Source organism: Musca domestica, unplaced genomic scaffold, assembly GCF_030504385.1.
Source record: "Musca domestica strain aabys unplaced genomic scaffold, Musca_domestica.polishedcontigs.V.1.1 5, whole genome shotgun sequence".
NCBI lineage: Eukaryota > Metazoa > Arthropoda > Insecta > Diptera > Muscidae > Musca > Musca domestica.
In genome coordinates this window covers 3,144,717-3,169,705 of record NW_026712346.1, presented here as the reverse complement: position 1 = coordinate 3,169,705, position 24,989 = coordinate 3,144,717, and the positions used below count along the sequence as shown (strand labels likewise).

The 24,989-nt window shown below is 34.5% G+C and overlaps 1 protein-coding gene across 5 annotated transcripts in view; it reads right to left on the bottom strand.

The window, feature by feature from the left end:
• LOC101888100 (lysine-specific demethylase 6A) overlaps positions 1 to 24,989 on the bottom strand; it is a 333,176-nt gene that overhangs the window by 104,432 nt on the left and 203,755 nt on the right. For all 5 annotated transcript variants that reach the window (XM_059128234.1, XM_059128235.1, XM_059128238.1 and 2 more), the window contains one exon: positions 18,291 to 18,536. In XM_059128234.1, coding sequence (XP_058984217.1) covers positions 18,291 to 18,536 — 246 coding nt within the window. The remainder of the gene's footprint in view (positions 1 to 18,290; positions 18,537 to 24,989) is intronic.

Here is a 24,989-nt window from a genome sequence, read left to right as displayed (position 1 = left end):
ATTAAATTTTATTTGTGTTTTCGACACTTATAATCGGTGTTATTTATTAAAATATTATTATTTTTATTTAAGTATATAATATAACATATTATATATTCAAACTAAAATTAATTTTTTTTTTTATAAAATATTTTTGATTTAATTTTTTGTTGTTGTCCGCTACCGATTGAAAACGTGAATGCTACAGTCCGTGCACCCTACAGTCGGTTTTATTGACATTTTTAAAATTTTTTCAAATTTTTGATTTTTTATTAAAAATTTTTGATATTTTTTCATTGTCAATTGTTATCATCGAAACTTTGCCATAGTTTGCAGGTATTCTACGATACACTGTAAACATTTTACGAAATTTGTAATACACTGAGAGAAATTTTAAGCTATTATTTAATTTTGTTTTCTTCAAATTTATACATTTTTGTGGTTAATCACGTTCAACCTCAATATTTTTGCCGTATCTACGATACTTTATTACGATTAGTCAACGACTAATTATAAATCCAGTGTATTTTTAATAAAACTCAATTTTCTTGAAGCATCACGAGATTTAAAGTACATTTTGGTAACATTTTTCTGAAAAACTTTAACTTTTTTGGATTTTCACACAAATTATTCGACATTACGTGACAATTTCTAAAAATTAAAGCATTTCGTACAAATCTACATTTAGGTCAGAACGTTATGGGAAAAGGTGAAAACCGTTTTTGACAAGTGTCTTAATTATTTTGCAGAAGAAGACAGTTCAGGTGAGGACATCACTGCCGCTGACACTAAATATGATGTCGCATTTAGATGTTATCTAAAAGTTTTAGCTTCCATCAACAGAAAATTAGATGAACTTCGGGCTCCGCCTAAGTCATCAATTGTGACATCGTCTCCTCAGGCTAGCGTAGGTAATAGGACTATATCTCGTTCCGAGATTAACACAGTCAATTAGCCTGCTCCTCGTTCCGAGGATAGAGCTTCGATTTTGGAGGCTTCGTCTCATTCGTCAATATCTTATAACTCATCACTCACATCCTGTGGTGGTGATAATTCTGGTCATAGGTTGAATTTACCGCCTTGTGACATAGAAATATTTAATAGCGACTTTCTTTCCTGGCCTACATTTAGAGACTTATTCTCGGCAGTGTATATTAACAATACTGGCATTAGTGACATTGAACGTCTATGTCATTTAAACAATAAGACCAGTGGCGACGCCCATGACATAGTGGCTAAGTTTTCACTTGCGTCGAAAGCTCTAAAGCAAACGAATGACAATCCACGTATTTTGGTGAACCACCAACTTAAACTTTTATTTGACCTGCCAGTATTAGACAGTGAGACAAGTTTAGGTTTAAAGAAATTGCAAAGAGGCATAAATGGGTGCATCTCGGCCATGTTAAATTATGATGTGCCAACTGAAGGCTGGGACCCTATTCTAGTGTTCATATGTCTTCAAAGGCTTCCCAAAAATGTCTAAAACTTTCAGTTCCTGAAAGAACTAAGACCATTAGGCGACATGATTGTTGTTTAAATTGTCTGTCTCCTAAACATTTAGTCAACCACTGCAGTAGTCCATACAATTGTAGTAAATGTAATAAAATACATCACACTCTATTACATAGAGATAATTCCACGTCTTCGACTGCAGCAACTTCTGAAGTCTGGAACAACTTCTGAAGCCAGCTCTTCTAATAGACAGGTATTTCATACCGCTCAAAGTCGAAATGGCCCATTAGGCACGGCAATGGTGAACATCGTTCACCAGTGTACCACGTACCCTGCCAAAGCATTAATTGACCATGCTTTAGAAGCTTCTTTTATTACAGATCGCTTACAGCACAGACTAGGCCTCGCCTCCACTACAACTGTCGCTACCATTTTTGGTATTAATCAGGCAGTTTCGACTACGTCGCGCAAGTTGGGTTCAATTTGTATAAGTTCTCCATTGGATGCTTCGCTTTCAATGGAAACTACTGCCCTGATTTTACAATCCATCTCTGGCAATCTGCCTTCCTTTTCTGTCAATAGCGACTTCGTTTCTCGTTTGGCTGATCCAAATTTGTTCAACAGTCGCCCTGTTGACCTTTTGCTGGGAGCAGATCTTTATTCGAAGATTCTGCTACAGGGAATTCGGGAAAACCTGTTCAGGATTTTGAGTTGCAGAAGGTGACATTTGGCGTAAACTGCGCCCCCTATTTAGCCATACGGACGCTTTTACAATTAGCTGACGATACTGACGATGAATATCCTCTCGCGCACACATACTACGTAGGTTCATGTACGTCCACGACGTGCTAACAGGATATCATGACTTGCGTGCAGCTTTAAATTCTCGCGATCTATTAAGATCTGCTCTTTCGTCCGCTAAATTTGAGTTGAGGAAGTGGACAGCAAATGACCGTGCTATTTTGCAAAATCTTCCTACGGAAGATTTAATAGACGCCAAAGTTCTTTCCTTTGTGGAAGCTAGCAGTTCCAAGCCGTTAGGTATACGTTTGAATGCTCAGCTTGATTTGTTTTACTTTAGTGTGAATGCTCTCCCCACAAAAGCCCACTATACAAAACGAGAAACTTTGTCCACTATTGTCAAACTGTTCGATCCTTTAGGTTGGTTAGGCCCCGTAATTGTGACAGCTAAAATAGTTATGCAGAAGATCTGGACATATAAAATCGGCTGGGATGATGCACTTCTGTCCACGACAGAACGTGATTGGCAAAATTTTGTGGATTGCTACCAGGATGTGAATTCCATTCAAGTTCCTCGGTGGGTCCATTATACGCCAAGTTGTTCCGCCGAACTTCATGTCTTTTCTGATGCCTCAGAAAAGGCATACGCGGGGGTGATATATATTCGGATTATAACGCCGAATAAAGACATTTATACTCACCTCCTGACCTGCAAAACTAAGGTAGCCCCCCTAAAGATAATTTCCTTACCAGAGTTGGAACTTTGCGGAGCCGTTTTGGCCTCCAAATTATCAAAAAATTTTATAGATGAAATTGACATTTCAATTCAAAAAATTTATTGTTGGACTGATTCTACGATCGTCCTCTCCTGGCTCAACAAAAGTTCATCTACGTGGACGACATTTGTTGCCAATCGTGTTAGCAAAATTCAGGAGATAACAGACGCAGGTAATTGGCATCACGTGCGCTCTGAAGATAATCACGCTGATTTAGGCAGCCGGGGTGTTACGCCTTCCGAGCTCACCTCCTCTAATCTTCGGTGGCATGGGTCACATTGGCTACACCAAAATAGTTCTCATTGGAATTTATCCAATTTTCCTCTTCTTGACACCGAAATTGAAATGCGTGCTGTCAAGACTCATGCCTCTTTCTTTAATAATTATTGTGATCCCTTAGAAGATTTCTCTTCGTTAGATAAGGCTCTTCGAGTCCTCTCCTATGTTTTTAGATTTTTCCACCGGACTCATCCTGCTCATAGAGGTCGATACATTTACAATGAGAAGGCCCTTACCAGTTCAGAGATAAAAGCGGTTAGATTACGTCTGGCTATTTTATCTCAAAAAGTCCACATTGCAGATGAGTACCAGTCTTTGTCAAATAAGGTTCCCTTAAATGCAAAGAGTTCTCTTTTACCCTTAAATCAATTTCTGGATGAATTGGGGGTAATTAGGCTTAATGGGCGCATGTCGCCATCACCTACTCTGTCGTACACAGAAAGGCATCCCATTATTCTGCCTCGCCAAAGTCGTTTCACACACTTACTACTTCAATTCATACATGTTCTTTCCGTCCACGGTGGAAATCAACTAATGTTACGCATCATTAGAATTGAATATTGGGTCCGACGACTCACATCTCTAATTAGAACAACTATTACTAAATGTAAAACATGTTTCTTGGACAAAAAACAATCTTGCTCTCAGATAATGGCTGCCCTTCCTCCGGAAAGAACAGTATTATCTAGACCACTCACCACTACCGGGGTTGATTTTGCAGGTCCTTTCGATCTTAAATCGTTTACAGGCCGCTTTTCTAGCCGCTTACGTCTGTGTTTTTATTTGTTTTTCTACGAAAGTAATACATCTTGAGGCTACTTCTGATTTGTCATGGCATGGCAATTCATGGCAATTTATTCCCATTGGCGCCCCCCATTTGGGTGGTCTATGGGAGGCCGCCGTAAAAAGTTTAAAGTTGCATTTTCGTAAGCAAGCTAAGAACTTCAAATTTACGTTTGAAGAACTTTCTACGATTCTTTCCAGAATCGAAGCTTGTTTAAATTCACGTCCTTTATGCCCCATAAATGACAACCCCCAATATTTAGTAGCACTAACGCCAGGGCATTTTCTCATTGGAACCCCAATCCTTGCTCCTCCGGAGCCAATAATTGACGAAGCGCCTTTGCATCTGGTAAATCGGTTTCGGAAACTTAAAGATCTCACTCATCAACTCTGCCTACGGTGGATGGATGAGTATTTGAAGACCTTGCACAAAAGATACAAATGGAAGTTTCCACAACGCGATATTCAAAAAGGCGACTTAGTCGTAGTTAGGCACTCCACTTCGTGGAAATTAGGACGGATTATAGCGGTTCACCCGGGTTCTGATGGTCGAGTACGAGTCGCAGATATCCATACGGAAAATGGCACTATCCGCCGGCCAATTGTGAAATTAATTGCGCTACCTTAATGCCATAGTCCACGTTTTCGATTCGTATTTGTAACGTCTTTATTTCTTCGCGAAAGAAAAAAATTATAATTGATGGCCGCGAACGCGTCGCGAATTCTCGGGTTATGACAATTTTAAAACGACCTATGGTTTTTGATGGTCATTCTGGCCAAGTTATATTTGTTCTTCTCATCGCTGTGTTATTGCATCTTCTCTATTTTTCACACTCCCTAACTATAAACTATAAGGACGACGTCCCCATGTCTGATGAGGAACGGGAGCTCCACCCCATTGCTGTCACCATCTCCGATGAGTCAACTGCAACAGAGCCTCCGGAAACTGCACCTCCCTCGGAGGAAACAAAATCCGCCTACGGTCCCTGAAGGTCCATCAGGAGAAACAGTGGTCTCGCCACTCCCTTCGGCATCCTGTCGAAATAACCGGGACTCCAACAAAGCATGTGTTCACTGCGGCGGCAAGCATCATCTACGGGACTACAAGGAGTTCAATGTGATGCGCATTGAAAGAAGGTTGTGAACAGTCGCCCTGCATAAATGCTGCGGTAACTGTCTATCGCCAACGCATTCTCTACGAGATTGCCACAGTCGGCTTTGTTGCAAAATCTGCAACCAGCAACACCACACATTGCTCCACCAACCTTCTTCCAACAATCGGACTCCGTCCAGCGCTACCCAGCCAAGTACTTCCAAGCATCCTAGGCCGCCCAAGAAGCTCCGAAAGCGTAAACATTCAAAACGTCCGTCCTTTCCTTTAAATTCCACACGCCCAGGTACATCGGTCACTGCCCAACAGGCCAAAACCAGTGGGGCTTCGCCCTCTTAAAGAACATTTTTCTAGCCTGCAGTTAGCCGATCCTCGGTTTAATAAGGCTGCAGCGGTCAGCATCGTTCTAGGCCCTGAAGTTTACCACAAAGTAATGAAGCCTGAGATCTATTCGAGTCCTGGTTTCCAATGGGCCCAGCTCACCAGTTTTGGCTGGGTAATATCGGGCCCATGCAATAAAAATGCAACGAGCAAAAATAAACAAATTTTATAAAATGTTTTAGAAAAAAATAAGAAAAATAAAAAAAATGTACACATATATATCTTTTTCATAATTTTGCAACGGCAGGATGTTGCTACGCGGTCTGCAATGTATAGTTTCAAAGCATTTTTCCTAATGTAAATGATTTAAATATCCCTTCGTTACATTTTGTCCACTACTGATTTATACGTCTTTGTTTATTTCGTAGACAAAGACAAATGTAGTAACAAAATGTAACGAGTAGCTTTTTAAGCCCCGCTTTGCGACATCTTAGCTTTTTTAATTCGCTCATTTTTACTCGCTCATTGGTTCACGACCGAAAAGCATTAGAAATCCCTACATTTTGCAACGCAAACACATTGAATTTAGGCAAATCACGGAGTTTACAATGTCGGGCTATAAAATAAGGACTATAACTTTAAATTCCACAAATTATGAACCGGGAAAGCGGCGAATGCGAAAGTTTATTTGGATGGTACAACACCACGTCCAAAAGGAGAGATCAATCAAAATGGAGTACAATGGACAAGAATTCATGTACTGATTTGTTATGTCGAATACGCGTTCAGAATTAAATTTAATTTCCGAAAGCAGTCTATCAAAATAAACAAGATTACGGAGAAGACAACACTATATTAAATATGATGAATGTACTCCAGATCACACATCCTAAAAAAATTAATATGACTACAGAGGATGAGCTCCTGGCAATCTTATTGTTATATAGATTACGGAGAAGACAACACTATATTAAATATGATGAATGTACTCCAGATCACACATCCTAAAAAAATTAATATGACTACAGAGGATGAGCTCCTGGCAATCTTATTGTTATATAGTTTGCTTGATCCCTTCGAGATGATAGATCAGACAAAAAGAGAACAACAAAATTGCGTATATGTCAAAATATGGTATTCAGTTTTCAGGTATGGGATACACTGTTACATGGGTCCGAACAAAACGAGGTTCTGTATAGATACTTTTCTCTCATATCTATTGCGAACTCCACGCCTCAATATTGATGAAATTCTGTGGAAAAATAAAGCTAAAATTTCGTTGAAAAATGTATGAAACATTAGCATAATACCGAAAAACTTCATTATTATTGTCAAATAATGAAGATTTCGGTTTAAAAATTATTACACGATGTACTGTTGACTTTCCATGCAGCCCTAAGTATTTGTTTGGGTACTGAGGAACTGACCACGCCTGCTATATATATATATATATATATATATATATATATATATATATAAGTTAACACACCTCAATACCTCCAAACCACTGTGCTGCAACGTATCATACCTACACGAGCCGCTAAGTCAGCACTTTCGATTCGCTTGCGAAACGGAAATATGATATGTTCCCACAGTCATCGAACTCGTGCACTAGGCCTACCGTCAGCATAATGAACCTGTGGGAAATAAGCATAATTTGGACGTCGCTGCCAACAACGTGAGGTTTGGAGTCAAGAACTATGAAGGCGAGAAATCAATTGGAGTACGGGAGTAAAACGATTCGTGTTAATTTCCTCTTATCTAAAACTATAATTAATAAAGGCATTTAAAGTAATAAATTTTGTATTTTATTTTTTGGAACAACTTTTGTTGTGAAGAGATTTTTTTTATCAAAACCAGGACGTTAGTCCGAGCATACCAACCCTCACGAAGGTCCTTGCAATTAAAAAAAAAAAAAAAAAAAAAAAAAACGAAGGTCCTTATAATAAAAAAAAGGAAAAATAGTGTGGATCAATTTAATAACAAAAAAAAAAAAAATATTTTGAAATAAACAAGTGGAAGTGATCGAAAACAGATCCCTATGTGTAAATGAGAATATTTCAAAGAAGATAAAGAAAAAAAAAAGGAAAAGAAAAAATAGTGTGGATCAATTTAATAAAATATAAAAGGAAAAGGAAAAATATTTTGAATTAAACAAATGAAAGTGATCGAAACAGATTTCTATGTGTAAAGGAAAATATTTCAAAGAAGTTAACTTTTAAAAGTGTTATCATTATAAAAAACTGGTGAATGTAAAAAAGAAAAAAAAAGAAAAAAAAAGGGATTAAGATATCCAAATTTTATGTAACAAGAAATAAATCTCTAATAATTGAAAAAGTGGTTGTCAAAGAATATAATCAAGAGAATATAACTAAGGTTGTCAAAGAATAAGTCCAATATATAAAAAAATTTATAAATCCAGAAACAAAATCAACTATTAACATAATACTGAAAACGGGCCACATGCACTTTTGCCCAATTGTCATGTAAGTCATTCATTTTATTTTCCCTTACATTAACTATGGAAGAACTGAGGTCTAATGTCACTCAAATTACTGGAGCAGTGAATGCTCTACTTGAAAAGATTAATATGAATAGACCGAATCGATTCAAACGAAGTAATGGATCAGAAAACTATTCTAGAAAGCAACAACGACTATATCATACTCTTTCTGAAAAGAAAGAGGAACAAGATGTAGTTGAAGAAGGTAACCTGGAATCACCAAATGAACAAAACTCTGAGGATTTTCTGGAATCCGGCCATCAAGCGTACCATATATAGAATATATCTTAGCGGATGGTCGGGTATTGGAATTCTTAATTGATACTGGAGCAAGCAAAAATTACATTAAAGAAGGGGTAGTCAAAGGGTGTATTCCTGTTAAGAGGGTATTTAATGTTGCCTCAGTCGGCGGTAACGCTGAAAATTCGGACCTAATACCGCATGTGGAGTCACCAATAAAAGTATTTAGAAATCAAGTAATTCTACGACAGGGGGTGAGTTTTGAGTGTAGTGAAGTGCCACATGAAGGCTACAAGAGATTTTCTATAACATTACCTACAATAAATAGTGCATCCCTAATTGATGTGCTAAAAAGAATTTTAAATCCTAATGTAATAAACGGTATTAAAATCCCGGAATCTTCGATTCCCTCATTACAGGATGTATATACTAATCATTTTTATAGATACAGGATCCGTATAACACAACAAATGGTTGAGGATGTTACGTTAACCGATAGAATTTTCAACATCATAGCACAGGAACATAAACGTGCTCATCGCAACGCACGTGAGAACAGGGAGCAAATTCTTGAGAAATTTTATTTTCCCGCTATGTCAAGGTAAATTCGATAATACATTAAACAATGTGAAACGTGTAAAGTTAAGTTAAGTTAATGATAGACATCCTTCAAAACCACATATGCAACCCACTCCAATCCCGAATTATCCCTGCGAAATCCTTCAAATTGATATTTTTGATATAGAAAAACAGAAATTCCTAAGTTGTATAGACAAATTTACTAAATTTGCAAAATTATTTCCAATTAAAAATAGGTCATCTCCACATCTAAAAATGATGTTAACTATTGCTCTCCATTATTTTACTGTTCCGCGTGCTTTAGTTATGGACAACGAGCGTGGATTTTTGACCCCCCTTGTTATAAACTACATTCGGTCCTTAGGTATTGAAATATATCAAACGCCGACGCAACGTAGTGAGGTAAACGGACAGGTTGAGAGGCTGCATTCCACTTTGATTGAAATTTATCGTTGTCTTTGTAAAGAGCTCCCTAGACTGACCCCTGAGGAACGCGTCGCCATAACCGTGGATAGGTATAACAACACCATACATTCAGTTACGAAGCGAAAACCTGCTGATATTTTTCTTAATAGAACTGCCAGAATAAATTATCAAGAGTTGTCAAACTTTAGGGAACGCACATACGACGATATTAAGGCTCTTCTACTACATGAACAAGAAACTAGAAATGCTAGAAACAATAAAACTCGCTCGCCCCACATGATTTCACTATTGGTGACGAAATGTTTATATCAAACAAACAAATTAAAAGCAAAGAAAAGCCAATATACAAAAAAGAAATTGTTTCTCAAGATAGAAACGTTACTGTAATTACACAGAGTGGAAAGAAATTCCACAAATCTGACATAAAAAATGTTTAATAACAAAAAGCGATTATTGGTCAAGAGGTAAGATGGCTCATGCATAGTTATCTGGTCCCGGGCGGTCTGGGTGCAAATTGTTCAATATTTGTATTCGATACATCACACTGGTTCAATTCCAGTTTTCTCGGTGGTCCGAGGGATGGTCTTCGAAGTGGTTCAACTCCACCAAGAATCTATGGCTTGACGGTGAAGGTGTTCATGCCATGAGTAGGCTGTAGCAATGGCTAAAGGCTATAGCTAAAAGGGATTAACATGACCCTTCCTATGTCATCTGAGTTCACGCCTGCATTCCGAAAATAATCGCTAATTAGCACCCTCCTGGTGTATAAATATTACAAACAAATTAAGAATGAAAATGAATATTACTTACAAAATTACCCCAAATAAGGGTCACATATATAAAAAATAACACCCTCCTGCTGTATAAATATTACAAAAAAATTAAGAATGAAAATGAATAATACCCACAAAAATATAAACCCAAACAGGGTTCACAATTACAAAAACTACCCAAAATAAGGGTCACAAATAAAAGAAAAAAATAAGAATGAAAATGACTACTATCCACAAAAATATAAACCCAAACAGGGTTCACAATCACAAAATTACCCAAGATAAGGGTCACAAATATTACAAAAAAAAAAAAAAAAAAAAAACGAAAAACTAACTATAAGGGCACAATAAAAACTAAAACCAAAACTAATAAAAATCACTACTAACAAAACATAAAATATCCCACTTCCCTTTTATTCGATTGATCCAAAGAAACGTATTCCGTCTTCCCGAACTCCTCTCATTCCTTACTACTAATCAATTGCTACTAACCGTTAGAATAGAAACATTTTTATATTAAAGAATCTTCCAATCATTTTCAAAATTTTGTATTATAAAAAAAAATGTGAAAATTTCGGCTGTAAAATTTTGACTTACTATTCTCTGTTTTAATTTTGCTAAGGAAATTACATTTAAAATTATTTTCAAAATTTTATAAAGCAAAAAATGTAATAATATTGGCATTAAAAATAGTCATGTATGGTATAATATTTTTAGAAAATTATATAGGTAAATTGTTTTTAATTTTGTTAAGGAAACTACATTTAAAATTATTTTCAAAATTTTATAAAGTAAAAATTAAAAATATTGGCATTAAAAAATAGTCGTGTATGGTATAATATTTTTAGAAAACTATATAGGTATCTTTTAGTAAACAATTTGAATACTACAAAACTACTTAATGATTTCTAATATTTTTTCAAAATTGTATAGAATGTAAAATTGTTAACATTTTCGGTCAATAATATTGAATCTTGAAAGCTTTATTTAATGACTTCTTGATTACTTTATTAAAATTAACACTTTACTTTAAAAATAACTTGATAGATTTAAGTCAATAGTTTATAATTATTTCTTAGGATCTGCCTCTGTGCAGTCGCACAAGCATACGTCATATTCAATTTGGACTCCCCTATTTTAACAATTCGTGATGGCTATGGCTGGGTGATGAACGGACAGTTCAAATTAATGCATAATATAAATTTGCAGCTTTATCAAGACATACTAAATCGACTGAAGGATGAGAACAACAAAATGAATGAGACCACTATTATAAAAGGTATTATTGCCTTCGAGCTTGAAAAAATTCGCATTCAACTTAATGAGCTGAAAGGTCCTGAGACAGCGAGACTAAAACGTTCAACCAACTGGATTGGATCAGCCTGGAAATGGATTGCTGGGTCACCAGTTGCAACAGATTGGTATGAAATTATGCGAAGCCACGATTCACTAGTTTCTAATAACAATTTGCAATACAAAATAAACTCCGAAATTTCCACGAAAACCCAAGAACTTTTGCGGACCATAAATGGAATCATTACTACAACAAATGATATACTGGGATATAATATTCAAGCTAAGTCCTCACAAGAAATACAGCACAAGGTGACGATACTAAAGGAAGATGTGGGTGAATTAGTTCGAGCTTGTCAAATGGCCAAGGCCAAAGTTGTAAACACTAACCTATTAAACAAAGAAGAAGTAAACCAATTAATAGGTGTACTAGATGTTCTTCCCTACAGTAACATCATCGAAGCCATTGAATATAGCAAGCCTTCTATATATACTAATGGCACCCACCTAATCTACATACTATCAATGCCGAAGGTAGCGGAAACCAAATTCAATCACTTAATTGTACGAGCAGTTTTAAAGTGGACGTGACTCATAAGACAATACTGATGAACAAGGATGAAACCTATGGTGTCAAAGACAAGTGTCTTCGTTTAACCAACGCTATGATCTGTAAAAAGGAAATGCTTGATCAGCTGCCAGAGGAAGATTGCATTACAAGACTTTTGAAGGGTGGCAAAACAGCTTGCCGCTATGTAACCAGTTCTGAATCAAAAGTCGAATTACTTAAAGATGACACAATATTCTTGGATAAATTTAACAGTAGCATTTGGTCCAACGGAACTTCCCATCATCTCGATGGATCCTTTCTTCTACAAATGGAAAACGAATCATTAAGAATCAACAACAAAATCTATTGGAGTTTGACCAGTTCTGGAGTACAAGTTCTCCCACCAGTACTGACCACTATCACAAATAAGAGCCTATCCGTTAACCTGAATCTCGTACATGAAATGGCTGCGACAAATATACAACTTTTGGCCTATTTAAAGGAGAAAACTACGTGGTTCATGATGTCAGGATCATTGGGTCTATTCGTACTAATGGTGCTTTTTGGATAACCTGGAGAAAGTTAACAACGAAGAAAAACCTACCCAAACTAAACCTGCCAATAATACAACAAAACGCCTCCTTACATCCTGATCTGCGGGACGCAGATTTTTAGAGGGGGAAGAGTTAACACACCTCAATACCTCCAAACCACTGTGCTGCGACGTATCATACCTACACGAGCCGCTAAGTCAGCACTTTCGATTCGCTTGCGAAACGGAAATATGATATGTTCCCACAGTCATCGAACTCGTGCACTAGGCCTACCGTCAGCATAACGCACCTATGGGAAATAAGCATAATTTGGACGTCGCTGCCAACAACGTGAGGTTTGGAGTCAAGAACTATGAAGGCGAGAAATCAGTTGGAGTTCGGGAGTAAAACGATTCGTGTTAATTTCCTCTTATGTAAAACTATAATTAATAAAGGCATTTAAAGTAATAAATTTTGTATTTTATTTTTTGGAACAACTGTTGTTGTGACGTGATTTTTTTTTTATCAAAACCAGGACGTTAGTCCTTAACTTATATATATATATATATATATATATATATATATATATATATATATATATATATATATATATCCAGCTGTTCATAACTGATTCAATTACCAACGAACAATAGTTTTATATATATATATATATATATATATATATATATATATATATATATATATATATATTATAGATATATAAAAGAGGAAAATGTTTGTACGTTTGTTTGTTTGTTTGTTTGTTTGTAATTTATGGACTCGAAAACCGCTGAACAGATTTTCCTGAAAATTTCCATGTATACTGCAACATCGCCTGAAAGTAACATAGGCTATATAGATTTTTGAAATTCCTCTTGGAACTGGAGATATAGCATCAGAATCGGAGGTACCTCCCAAAAATTTAGATTTTATATGCACATACCTATTGATCGATTACAGATACAGTCTCCAAATTAGGTATGCGTAACGGAATTTGGAACAAAAATAAATTTGCCAAATTATATTGAAATCGGTTCAGATTTGGATATAGCTTCCATATATATTTTCGACCGATTTCGTTAATTTGATGCCTCAAACACGATATGAATGTTCGATTCCAATGAAATTTGGAATGTGTGATGGGATTTGATCCGAAAATAAATTTGTCAAATTATATTGAAATCGGTTCAGATTTGGATATAGCTCCCATATATATTTTCGGCCGATTTCAAGCATTTGATGCACCAAACAAGCTATGTATACCAATTTCAATAAAATTTGAAACGTGTGATGGATTTAAAAAAAAAAAAATGATTTCCCAAATTATATTGAAATCGGTTCAGATTTGGATATAGCTCCCATATACATTTTCTGACAATTTCATGTATTTGGTGCACGATATGTATGTTCAATTTTAATTAAATTTAAAATAAGTAACGGAATTGGGAGCAAACATGAATTTGTCAAATTATATTGAAATCGGTTCAGATTTAGATATAGCTCCCATCTATATTTTCGACCGATTTCATGTATTTGATGCACCAAACGCGCTATGTATCTCTAATTTCAATGAAATTTGGAATGTGTAGCGGAAATTAAAACGAATATACATTTGTCAAATTATATTAAAATCGGTTCAGATTTGGATAAAGCTCTCATATATATTTTCGACCGATTTTATGTATTTGATGCACAAAACACGATACGTATTTCTGATTCCAAAGAAATTCGGCATGAGTGACTAAATTTGGTACAAAAATAAATTTGACAAATTATATTCAAATACGCTCAGATTTGATCATAGCTCCCATATATATTCTAAACCGATTTCAAGCATTTGATGCACCAAAAGCGAGAGAGGCAAAATCTGGCACCAGAAATAATTGCCAAATTATATTGTAATCAGTTGAGGTTTGGGTATAGCTAAAATATATATTTCGGCCGATTTCACCAAACATGATATATATGGCCGATTCCAATAAAATTCAGAATGTGTGGCGGAATTTGGTTACAATAATAAATGTGACAAATTAATTGGAAATTAGTTAAGATTTGGATATAGCTCCTATATATATATTCTCGGCCGATTTCACATATTTGATGCACCGATTTCAATGAAATATGAAAGTTGTGGCGGAATTTGGTGTAAAAGTAAATCTTTTATAATTATATTTAAATGGCATCAGATTGGGATATGATTTTAATAAGAACCATTGACCCACAACGCCTTAGGCTAAAACTAAAAAACAACACAACAATTAATTTGAAATACGCTTATTACGGGAAAGTATGTTGCTACCTTGAATTCACTAATTGCAATAGAAATGCCACTCAACTTCAAAAGATTGCAGTTTACTGCACGCTTAGTATTTGCTATGAAATAAATAAATCCAAAGGACAAACCCTTCGTGTATGCATGTCATGTTACTGCTTTTCTAATGGTTTTGTTTATTTACGCATTAAAGCAGTGCAATATATTTTTTTTTTAATTTTTAAATTTGTTTTTTTTTTTTAACCAATATATTTTCGTAAATAAAATTTTGAATACATATAAAATCAAAAGGGGTAGCGGAGCGCACCGGGTTCAGCTAGTATATATATATATAGAACGAACATTTAGAAAACAATTATAAAAATCGTTCCAGCTGTTCATAACTGATTACCAACGAATATATATATATATATATATATATGTATATATATATATATATATATATATATATATATATATATATATATATATATATATATATATATATATATATATATATATATATATATATATATATATATATATATATATATATATATATATATATATATATATATATATATATATACATATATAAAACTATTGTTTGTTGGTAATTGAATCAGTTATGAACAGCTGGAACGATTTTTATAATTTTTTTCTAAATGTTCGTTCTATCCCGATTAAGGTTTTTATGCAAAGAAAAAGTGACCACACCCAATTTTACGCCCATTTTTTCGATTTATCTGAAATCCTAATATTTTGCCAAAATCATGAAGATGTCTGTTCTACAGTTAGTATACGACGTAATCTTCACTCTCCCTCCAACAATAGGTATCTGTTTGGGGCCGGAGGAACTGCCTACACCAAAATTTAAAAAGCATAGTAACACGTCAGTTGAGAACGGCTGGGTCGATCTGACTCAAATTTTCTTTTGGTTTTTTGTAATTACAGTGGAAACGTTTTCGTGAGAGAATATTTCAAGAAGAGCTTCTATAAAAATCGCGGAACTGAAAAAAATCACTGTTCTATTTTGATATGGAGCATTGTGTAGAATATTTTCTATACATGACGTTATATGGTTGCCATACCAAATTTTCAATTTTGATTTAAAAATACTTTTCGAAGCATCAAAACATTGAAAATCTCAACGTACATTTAAATTGAGGCTATGCCTAATGGGGAACCAATAGTAGCCACTACTGGGGAGTAGAAAATAAATAATAAAGTTGACTTTTGTTATAACTTTTTTGACAAATGGTTTATAACCTCAAAAATACTTTAGAGTGCTTCAAAATACCTCAAATCGGCTAAATCAGAGCACAGTTTTTCGACGAATATTAGGAAATAATATTATATGAGGGCTATATATAACTGAGAACAAATACATACCTTTTGTAACATCAATCATCCTAAGAATAATATAAAAACCGGTGCAAAGTTTGAAAGATACATATTAAATTTGGTGACCTCTATCCCAATTGCAAACGGTGAACGAAGAGGCTCACGGACATAATTTAATCAACAAAGAATTCTACTCTTCAACATACTTTATCGGGTCCCTAACTTTATATAAGTCGATGAACCTAGATTTATGATAGTTAAATTTAAGTCATATTGCCAGGATTTCAATTTAGAAATGACTATCGTTTCTGAGGTCTAAAACTCCAAACAATTGACTAGATATGGAAATAATCTATCCAATGAGAACTCAAAATGCAAAATTCATTGGGACTGCAATCAGTGAAATACCGAATATGTAATATGCGCACTATACAAAATAGTGGAGCGAATTGAAAATTTAATAAAAAAGGATTCAAAGCCTCGGAAAATTCTTCCGAACCCTTAAAAGTAACCTTAACTCACAAGTAACTTTATACGGGGACTATGCGCTGTCGTCAGTAATTACACTGCGGGAAATTTAAACTTGGGAAATTGTTTGGTTGGTAGATAAAAATCGCAAAAGGGGGGTTTCATGTCAAACGTTTTAGGGTCCATTTTCTATAGCTTAACCATACACAAAGGGCCTCTAATTTTTTCTTTATACTCCGCAAAAGTTGCGATAGAGTTTTAAATTTGTGACAGTCCTAGGGATTACAGGAAGAATCATTTGTACAAAATATGTATCGGACTTAACATCCTAACCATCTAAGTTGACCCTTTAAAAATAATACCGGTTACCACAGGCTGACATACGCAAACCGTCGTAGAATTGTATGCTGATCAGAAACTCATTTCCTGCGTTTGGTCCTAAAATATTATTTCTATGAATTACAAACAGAATGACAAAAATCACATCCTGTTATTTTTCCAAATATTGACTAAGAACGTATATATCATTTCAGAGAAATCAAGGGATATGAAAATGTCCATTAATTTAAAAAAGGGCAATAAATTTGTCTAACAATATGAAATGAATTTCTATTCCTAACATGTGAATTCGTATGCAAATTTTGTCAAATAGAATTCAATCAAAAACGATAAATATTAAAAGTTGTATTTTTAACAATTTCGGAAATATTTGTTTCAAATATGTAGTAAGATATATTTGTGCTCTAACATTTCTTACGGTGTATTCAAAAAAATATCCGACAGCACCTTTCTCGTCGACTGCTCGAATAAAACTAAATATTATCCCAAAACCATTTGTCAAAAAAATTATCCCCATAGGCATAGCCACAATTTAAAAGTACGTTGAGATTTTTAATGTTTTGATGCTTTGAAAAGTATTTTTTAATCAAAATTGAAAATTTGGCATGGCAACCATATAACGGCATGTATAGAAAATATGCAAATTTTCTCGATGTTTTCGGTTTTTTCCAATAAGAATTTTCAATTGCAAAAGGCATTTTGAAACAATTCTACACAATACTCCATATCAAAATAGAACAGTGATTTTTTTTCAGTTCAGCGATTTTTATAGAGGCTCTTCTTGAAATGTTCTCTAACGAAAACGTTTCCACTGTAATTACAAATAACCAAAAGAAAATTTGAGTCAGATCGGCCCAGCCGTTCTTAACTGACGTGTTACTATGCTTTTTTAAATTTTGGTGTGGCCAGTTCCTCCGGCCCCAAACAGATACCTATTGTTGGAGAGTGAAGATTACATCGTATACTAACTGTAGAACAGACATCTTCATGACTTTGGCAAATATTAGGATTTTAGATAAATCAAAAAAAAAAAAAAAAAATGGCGTAAAATTGGGCGTGGTCACCTTACTCGGGATAGAACGAACATTTAGAAAAAAATTATAAAAATCGTTCCATCTGTTCATAACTGATTCAATTACCAACGAACAACAATTTTTTTATATATATAGAGTAGGCGTGGTCAGTTCCCCAGTGCCCAAACAAATACTTAGGGCTGGATGGAAAGTCAACAGTATCTTGTGTAATAATTTTTAAATCGAAATCTTCATAATTAGGCAAATATAGGAATTTTAGAAAAATCAAAATAGTGGGCGTAAATGTAGGCGTGGTCAATATTTTTTCCTTTAAAAACCTAACTCGGGGTATGACGAACGTTGGTACAAAAAATAATGCAATTCGTATTATCCCCAAAAGTAGTGTAGTCCCGAATCTGCCTCGAAAAAATCTCGAAACCCGTGTTGTTAACAATAAATTTTAATTTTTACCCAATATAACAAAGTCTAATACTTTCAACACAACCAATTTTACGACTCCACGCTCTTATACTTACATTTTTTGCCATTCTTCTTTTTCCAGTATTTAATGAATGTTGAATATGTTGTTGTTGACGTGAACTCATCTCTAGAGATATAGGTAGATTCCAAGCTTCTTCAATTGAACAGAGTTGTCGTCTTTTCGACGTAATACTAGGCATTGGAGCCTGTAGTAGTTGGGAGTTTAAAAAGCGAATACGTTGTTCCAAACATTTGCTGACATTAAATTTGTCTGAAGAATTTGGTTTTATGATTTGGACATCCTGAAAAGAGCAATTTAAAAGTAATTATTGTCTTAAATGTTTGTTTCATGCATCGAAATTATTGCAGTTGTTTTAAATATAAAAGTGTGTACACACATTCAGTTATTAAGAACGAGCCAAAATACAAATGAGATGTAAAGAGTTGTTTAATTTTGAGTGAACAAGAAATCAGCGCCATTTGTGTGTTTTTAGCCATAGCTGATTCATCCAGCTAAATAAATTGTTTATTTTTAGTTATTTAAACTTAATCGCAATGACGTCAGCTATTTTACAACAACAGACGATAAGACCATTGATGAACAAACACAAAAACTGCCAGATAGACGTGCGGACATGTGGGACTAGCTACTTGGGTCAATAACACAATTAAAACATTTTTGAACATTTCTTCAAAAACTTTTTACGTTTCTGAGTGTGATAATCAACCAATGCATTTCTGGCCCTATAATTTATTACTTCATTTGTTTACACAAGATTTTAATATGATTTTTTGATTAATTTATGACATAGTTATAGAGGGTATTACTTGTATTTAATAGTATTTTGCCGGCATTGTGGTATATTATTCTTTTTAAAAAAGAATAACTTTACTAATTTTTTATATTCTACAATTTTTTTGTGATCAAACATTATAAAAACTTTTACAAATACAGCATTGTTATTAATTTAAAAACTTTATTTACAATTTAATAATTTTAGAAGCTTTGTGATGCATTATAATTTTCTTTATAGGGAAACACAAATATATACAAATCATATATATACAAATCATCACGTTTTTATAAAAAAATTTCCAAACTAATGTTTTGTTTGCTTTTAACTTAAATGGTGTTTATATTACCCCTACACTGTCTTTATGAATCGAATCATTCAAAAGTCTGAAGGGTTTTCTATAATATTTAAAAAATGTTAAACAATAACATACTTATTTAATCATTAAACCTGAACGCATGATTATCCTGTAAGCGAGAACGCATGGTAATCCCGTATGCCATGGGTTAGGCGAAACTATTAACTTCAATGCACTACAATGCAGGCATATGACAAACAATGAAAGATACAACGCAGCGAAGATCTTCGAGCAGCGCAGTTCATGTCCGAATGAATATTTCGCAATGAATGTCCGCAACACAATTGGATAATCTCAAATATAGCATTTTCAGATTAAATGAAACCTTTTGCAATTGAAATGAAACCTTTTGCAGTGGAAATGAAACTTTTTGCAGTGGAATTGAAACATTTTGCAGCGGAAATGAAACCTTTTGCATTTGAAGTGAAACCTTTTGCAACCGAAATGAAACTTTCAGATTTATAGAAAGAAACATAACAAAACATTTTTATTTTTAGTAGGTTTTAGTTAAATCAACTAATTATTTTTAATATGTAGTTAAAGAGGAGTTTTCATTGATTATTAATATCCATATTTTTTTTCATAAATTTTCAATTATTGTAATAACAAATTGTTTCTTATTAATTAAATTTAAAATATTACCATATTAAATATTCTTAGTACTTAACGCTAAATAGGGAGAATGAAACAGATTTTGGCCTTTATTACTAAAAATTGTATGGGCAGGACTGAAATGCGGAATTAACCTTTACTATAACGTTTTAATAGTTATAACATACTATTAATCTTACCTAAAGGATTCCCGATTCGCAACTTGTTTGACTTTTAACAGAAGATCCATTATGGACATATAGCAGTCTTGTTATGTAGGCTATTGAATGGTTCGCTTAATCGCGTATACAATGTAATGCCTTGTTGAAACATTCCGGTACCATTTTCAATACCAAACATCCTAGACACAATACAATATTGCGCCAAATTTCAAATCTCTACATGAAATTTCAAGTCAATATCGTAAATCCAACAGACAGACAGGTGGACATCATCAATGATTGTATGTACTTTATAGGGTCTATGACGAATATTTAGAGGTGTTAAAAACGGAATGACAAATTTAATATACCCTCCTTTCCATGATGGAGATTTTAATAAGGTATCTAATTCGGGTCTTTTTTTATGACATCGTGCAATACACTGAAAATTTAAGAGAGAGTATTATAAAACTATAGATATTAATAATCAATAAAAAATCCTCTTTAACTATATGATAGTTATAATCAGTTGATTTAAATTTAAAAGTACTTAAAATAAAAATGTTTTGTCATTTTCCTTTCTATAAATCAAAAAGTTTCATTTGATTTGCAAAAAGTTTCATTTCGGTTGCAAAAGGTTTCATTTTCGCTGCAAAAGGTTTCATTTCCGCTGCAAAAAGTTTTATTTCAATTGCAAAAGTTTTCATTTAATCTGAAAATGCTATATACACATTGATTTAAATTTATGAAACCTTTTGCATTTGAAGTGAAACTTTTTGCAAATTAAATGAAACTTTAGATTTTTAGGAAGAAACATAACAAAACATTTTTATTTTTAATAGGTTTAAGATTAAATCAACTAATTATTACTAATATATAGTTAAAGAGAAGTTTTTATTGATTATTAATATCTATATTTTTTTATAATATTACTAGCTGTCCCGATCCGCGTTGCGGGTTCGTAGTTTTAGTCTTTAATGCATAGATGATGACATGTTCAACATCTACCATAGTAAATTGTTGTGGCCGATCAGGCTAGTAGAGATTGTACACAACGTAGGATCCTTCTCTTCGCCCTGTCACTCTCGGCGTGCTCTATAAAGGGCCTGTTAAAATAACTCGCGCACCTCTTCGGACCTGTCATTTCTACTCCGTTAAATGGGACCAATGTCGATCATCCTTTTTCCAGGGCCCGAGAGCGACTTAACCGTTGCCCACAATTTACTCGATCCGCTTCTGACGTTGCAATGATTCAGATTTATACGACGAAGCTTATCTCGCTCATTTGCTTCTGCATTGCTGGGAAATGTGTATTTAAGGCAGGTGTATGGCGAGTGGCTACCACCTGAACATCAGATGGGTTGGGCAGTTCTCTGATGCGGCCATTGGTGTATTCCCTGAATTATCGCCAATTGACGATCAGAGGTCTGAGCCTAAAGAATTCAGGCGGTCTGAACCTAAAGAAATGACTGATTGCCACGTTACGTAATTTGTCAGACATGGGGACACGATGGATATATCCGGTGAGCTGTGGCAGTCTCCCCTTTTTCCGGAAGGTGCGTCCTCATTCACTGTGCAAAATGTAGAGTTATCAATTTGCCTGTAGTAGTTACCTAGGACGGACTGCAATAACCATGAATTATGGCAATTGAAATCCCCTAGCACCAGACCTAGGTAACTAGGCTTTGAAATCCCCCACCACGAGACTGTTATTGCCTACCAGAAGTAAACTGATTTTGGACATATAACGCGGGATACAGCTATTGGCGGGATGTACACGGTAAGCACACCTCTACCTTAGCGGTTCCACAATGGACCGCTGCCCCTATACATTCCACTGGTCACTAGATCCAAGCATAAGTGACATATATGTCTGTACCAAACAGATTGGTGGAATAGGAACGCTATTTCTCCACCTCTGTTTCGATCCTTCCTCAATACGTTGTATTCATTACAACTTTGAAGTCTGCAGGTGCTATTCAGCTTCGTCTCCTGAATCGCAGAAACTTTGACATTCTTCTGGAGAAAAGATGCGTTATGCAAAACTTCAACAGCAATGTATGGTGTCAACTGCTGCATAAATTGCTTTTTGTGGAAATTGCGGAATAGTCTCGTACTGTGACGACGACTCTGAAGACGTGAACGACGAAGATGATAATTCACCGTGGTCTTCATTGGCGCAGCAGGAGGCAATGTAGTCCCTATCGCTATACTCCTTTATCCGGTTTAAGACCGAACAATTCTGGATATGCACCCACCACAACATGTATTTGCTGGTTTGACGGTAGAACAATTTAGGGTTCTATCTATTGTGACTTATATGGACACTAGGCCAACATTATTTTATGTCTTCCATGTAACGGTACGCTCTACATTCGTTATTTTTATGATCTAAGCCCTATTTTCAGCGGAATTTTTTAAAATTTGGAACTGAAAACTCGAAATAGATATCAAACCAAGTAGCGCGCCCGTTCATGAGCATTTTTTTTAATTTGTTTATCCCTCGTTGGACGGCATTAGACGTTAAACCTGAACGAATTTAACACTTTTTTGTTCATTCATATTTGTTTTGGAATTGTCTTTTGGTTCCCTCTCTCGTTTCCACATTTCTTTGATTTCGCTCGTTTACTAGTTGGCCCGATCCCGATAAAATTTGAGGGGACTATACCCCAATGTAAACCGACCTGATACATATTTTGTACAAATGATTCTTCCTGTAATCCCTAGGACTGTCACAAATTTAAAACTCTATCGCAACTTTTGCGGAGTATAGAGCAAAATATTTGAGGCCCTTTGTGTATGGCTAAGCTATAGAACAGGGCTAGGCAGAGAGCCTCAAAATTTTTTTGTGATTGTATGTGTTTTGAAATAACAAAATATTGCAAGTGTTTTTTTGCCTCTCTTTACAGAGTGAGAAATAATTAAATAAATCAAAAACTCAGATCCTGCGTTCGGTCCTAAAATATTATTTCTATGAATTACAAACAGAATGACAAACATCAGATCCTGTTCTTTTTCCTAATATTGACTAAGAACGTATATATCATTTCAGAGAAATCAAGGGATATGAAATTGTCCACTAATTTGGAAGGACAATAAATTTATCTAAAAATATTAAATGAATTTCTATTCCTAACATGTGAATTCGTATGCAAATTTTGTCAAATAGAATTCAATCAAAGAATTTAAATCTTAAAAGTTGCAATTTTTACAATTTCGGAAATATTTGTTTCAAATATGTAGTAAGATATATTTATGTGTTCCAATATTTCTTACGGTGTATTCATAAAAATGTCCGACAGCACCTTCCTCATCGACTGCTCGAACAAAACTAAACATTCTCCCAAAACCAATTTGACAGAAAATTCAAAAAAAAAGTGACCACGCCCAATTTTGCGCCGATTTTTCGATTTATCTACAATCCTTATATTTGCCAAAATCATGAAGATATCTGTTCCACAGTTAGTATACGACGTAATCTTGATTCTCCTTCCAACCCTAGGTATCTGTTTGGGGTCAGAGGAACTGGCTACACCTACTTCTTTAAATGTATATGTAAAAAATATGAAAAAGTATAGTAGCACATCAGTTGAGAACGGCTGGGCCGATTTGACTCATATTTTCTTTTGGTTATTTGTTATACAGCGAAAACGTTGTCATGAAAGAAAATTTTGAGAAAAATCGCGGGACTGAAAAAATTGACTGTTCTATTATGATATTGAATTTTGTGTAGAATTGTTTCAGAATGCCTTTTGAAATTGAAAATACTTATTGAAAAAAGCCGAAAAAAACGAGAAAGTTGCATATGTGCTATACATGATGTTATATGGTTGCCATACCCAAATGTTCGATTTTTATTAGATATGGAGAATTAAAAATGCAAAATTCATTGGGACTTCAATTAGTGAAATATGAAGAAGCACTGTAATATGCGGACTATACAAAATAGTGGAGTGAATTGAAAATATAGTATGAAAAGAATTCATATGCTCGGAAAATTCGTCCGAACCCTTAAAAGTAACCTTAAATCATAGGTAACGCTATCGTCAGTAATTACACTGCGCCGCAGACAATCTTGGGGTTAGGAAATTTTTTGGTTGGTAAATAAAAATCCCAAAAGAGGGGTTCCCGGAGTCCATTTTATATAGCTTAACCATACACAAAGGGCCGCAAATATTTTGCCCCATACTCCGCAAAAGTTACGATAAAGTTTTAAATTTGATACAGTCCTAGGCGTTACACGAGGAATCATTTGTACAAAATATGTATCGGTTGGTCTACATTGTGATATAGCACCCCTCAAATGATATAGCCCCTCTCAATTGATTTTGCCCTTAGTTAGCATCTAGCTTCTGGAAGAACTCTTCGCGGAAATTTTTCAATATCAATGTTTTGGAGTAGCGCTCATATAAAAGTACCTTCTGATTTTACCTATTTCGAGGTTTGAATTAAATTTTCGAATCGATTTGACTTAATATGTGTGTTTAGGCTACTTTGGGGTAGAGAACCATCTTACATGGGCCTATTATAAACAGTTAATGTATACTTTTTAATATATGCTATATTATTTAGGTTTTTAACTCAACAACTAAAACCTCTTACTGAAAAATAGGATCAGGTTTTTTGAAAGACGTATTTATTTATATTTAATCGAGTCATCATTTATACAAAAAATTGTGCCATTTATGTGAGCCAGAATTGGGAATTATTATACTTTAAAAACTATGCATTAAAGACTAAAACTACGGCCCGGCAACGCGGACTGGGCCTGCTAGTAATATTATAAAATATTGAAATTAATAATCAATAAAAACTCCTATTTAAACATATTTTAGTAATAATTAGTTTATT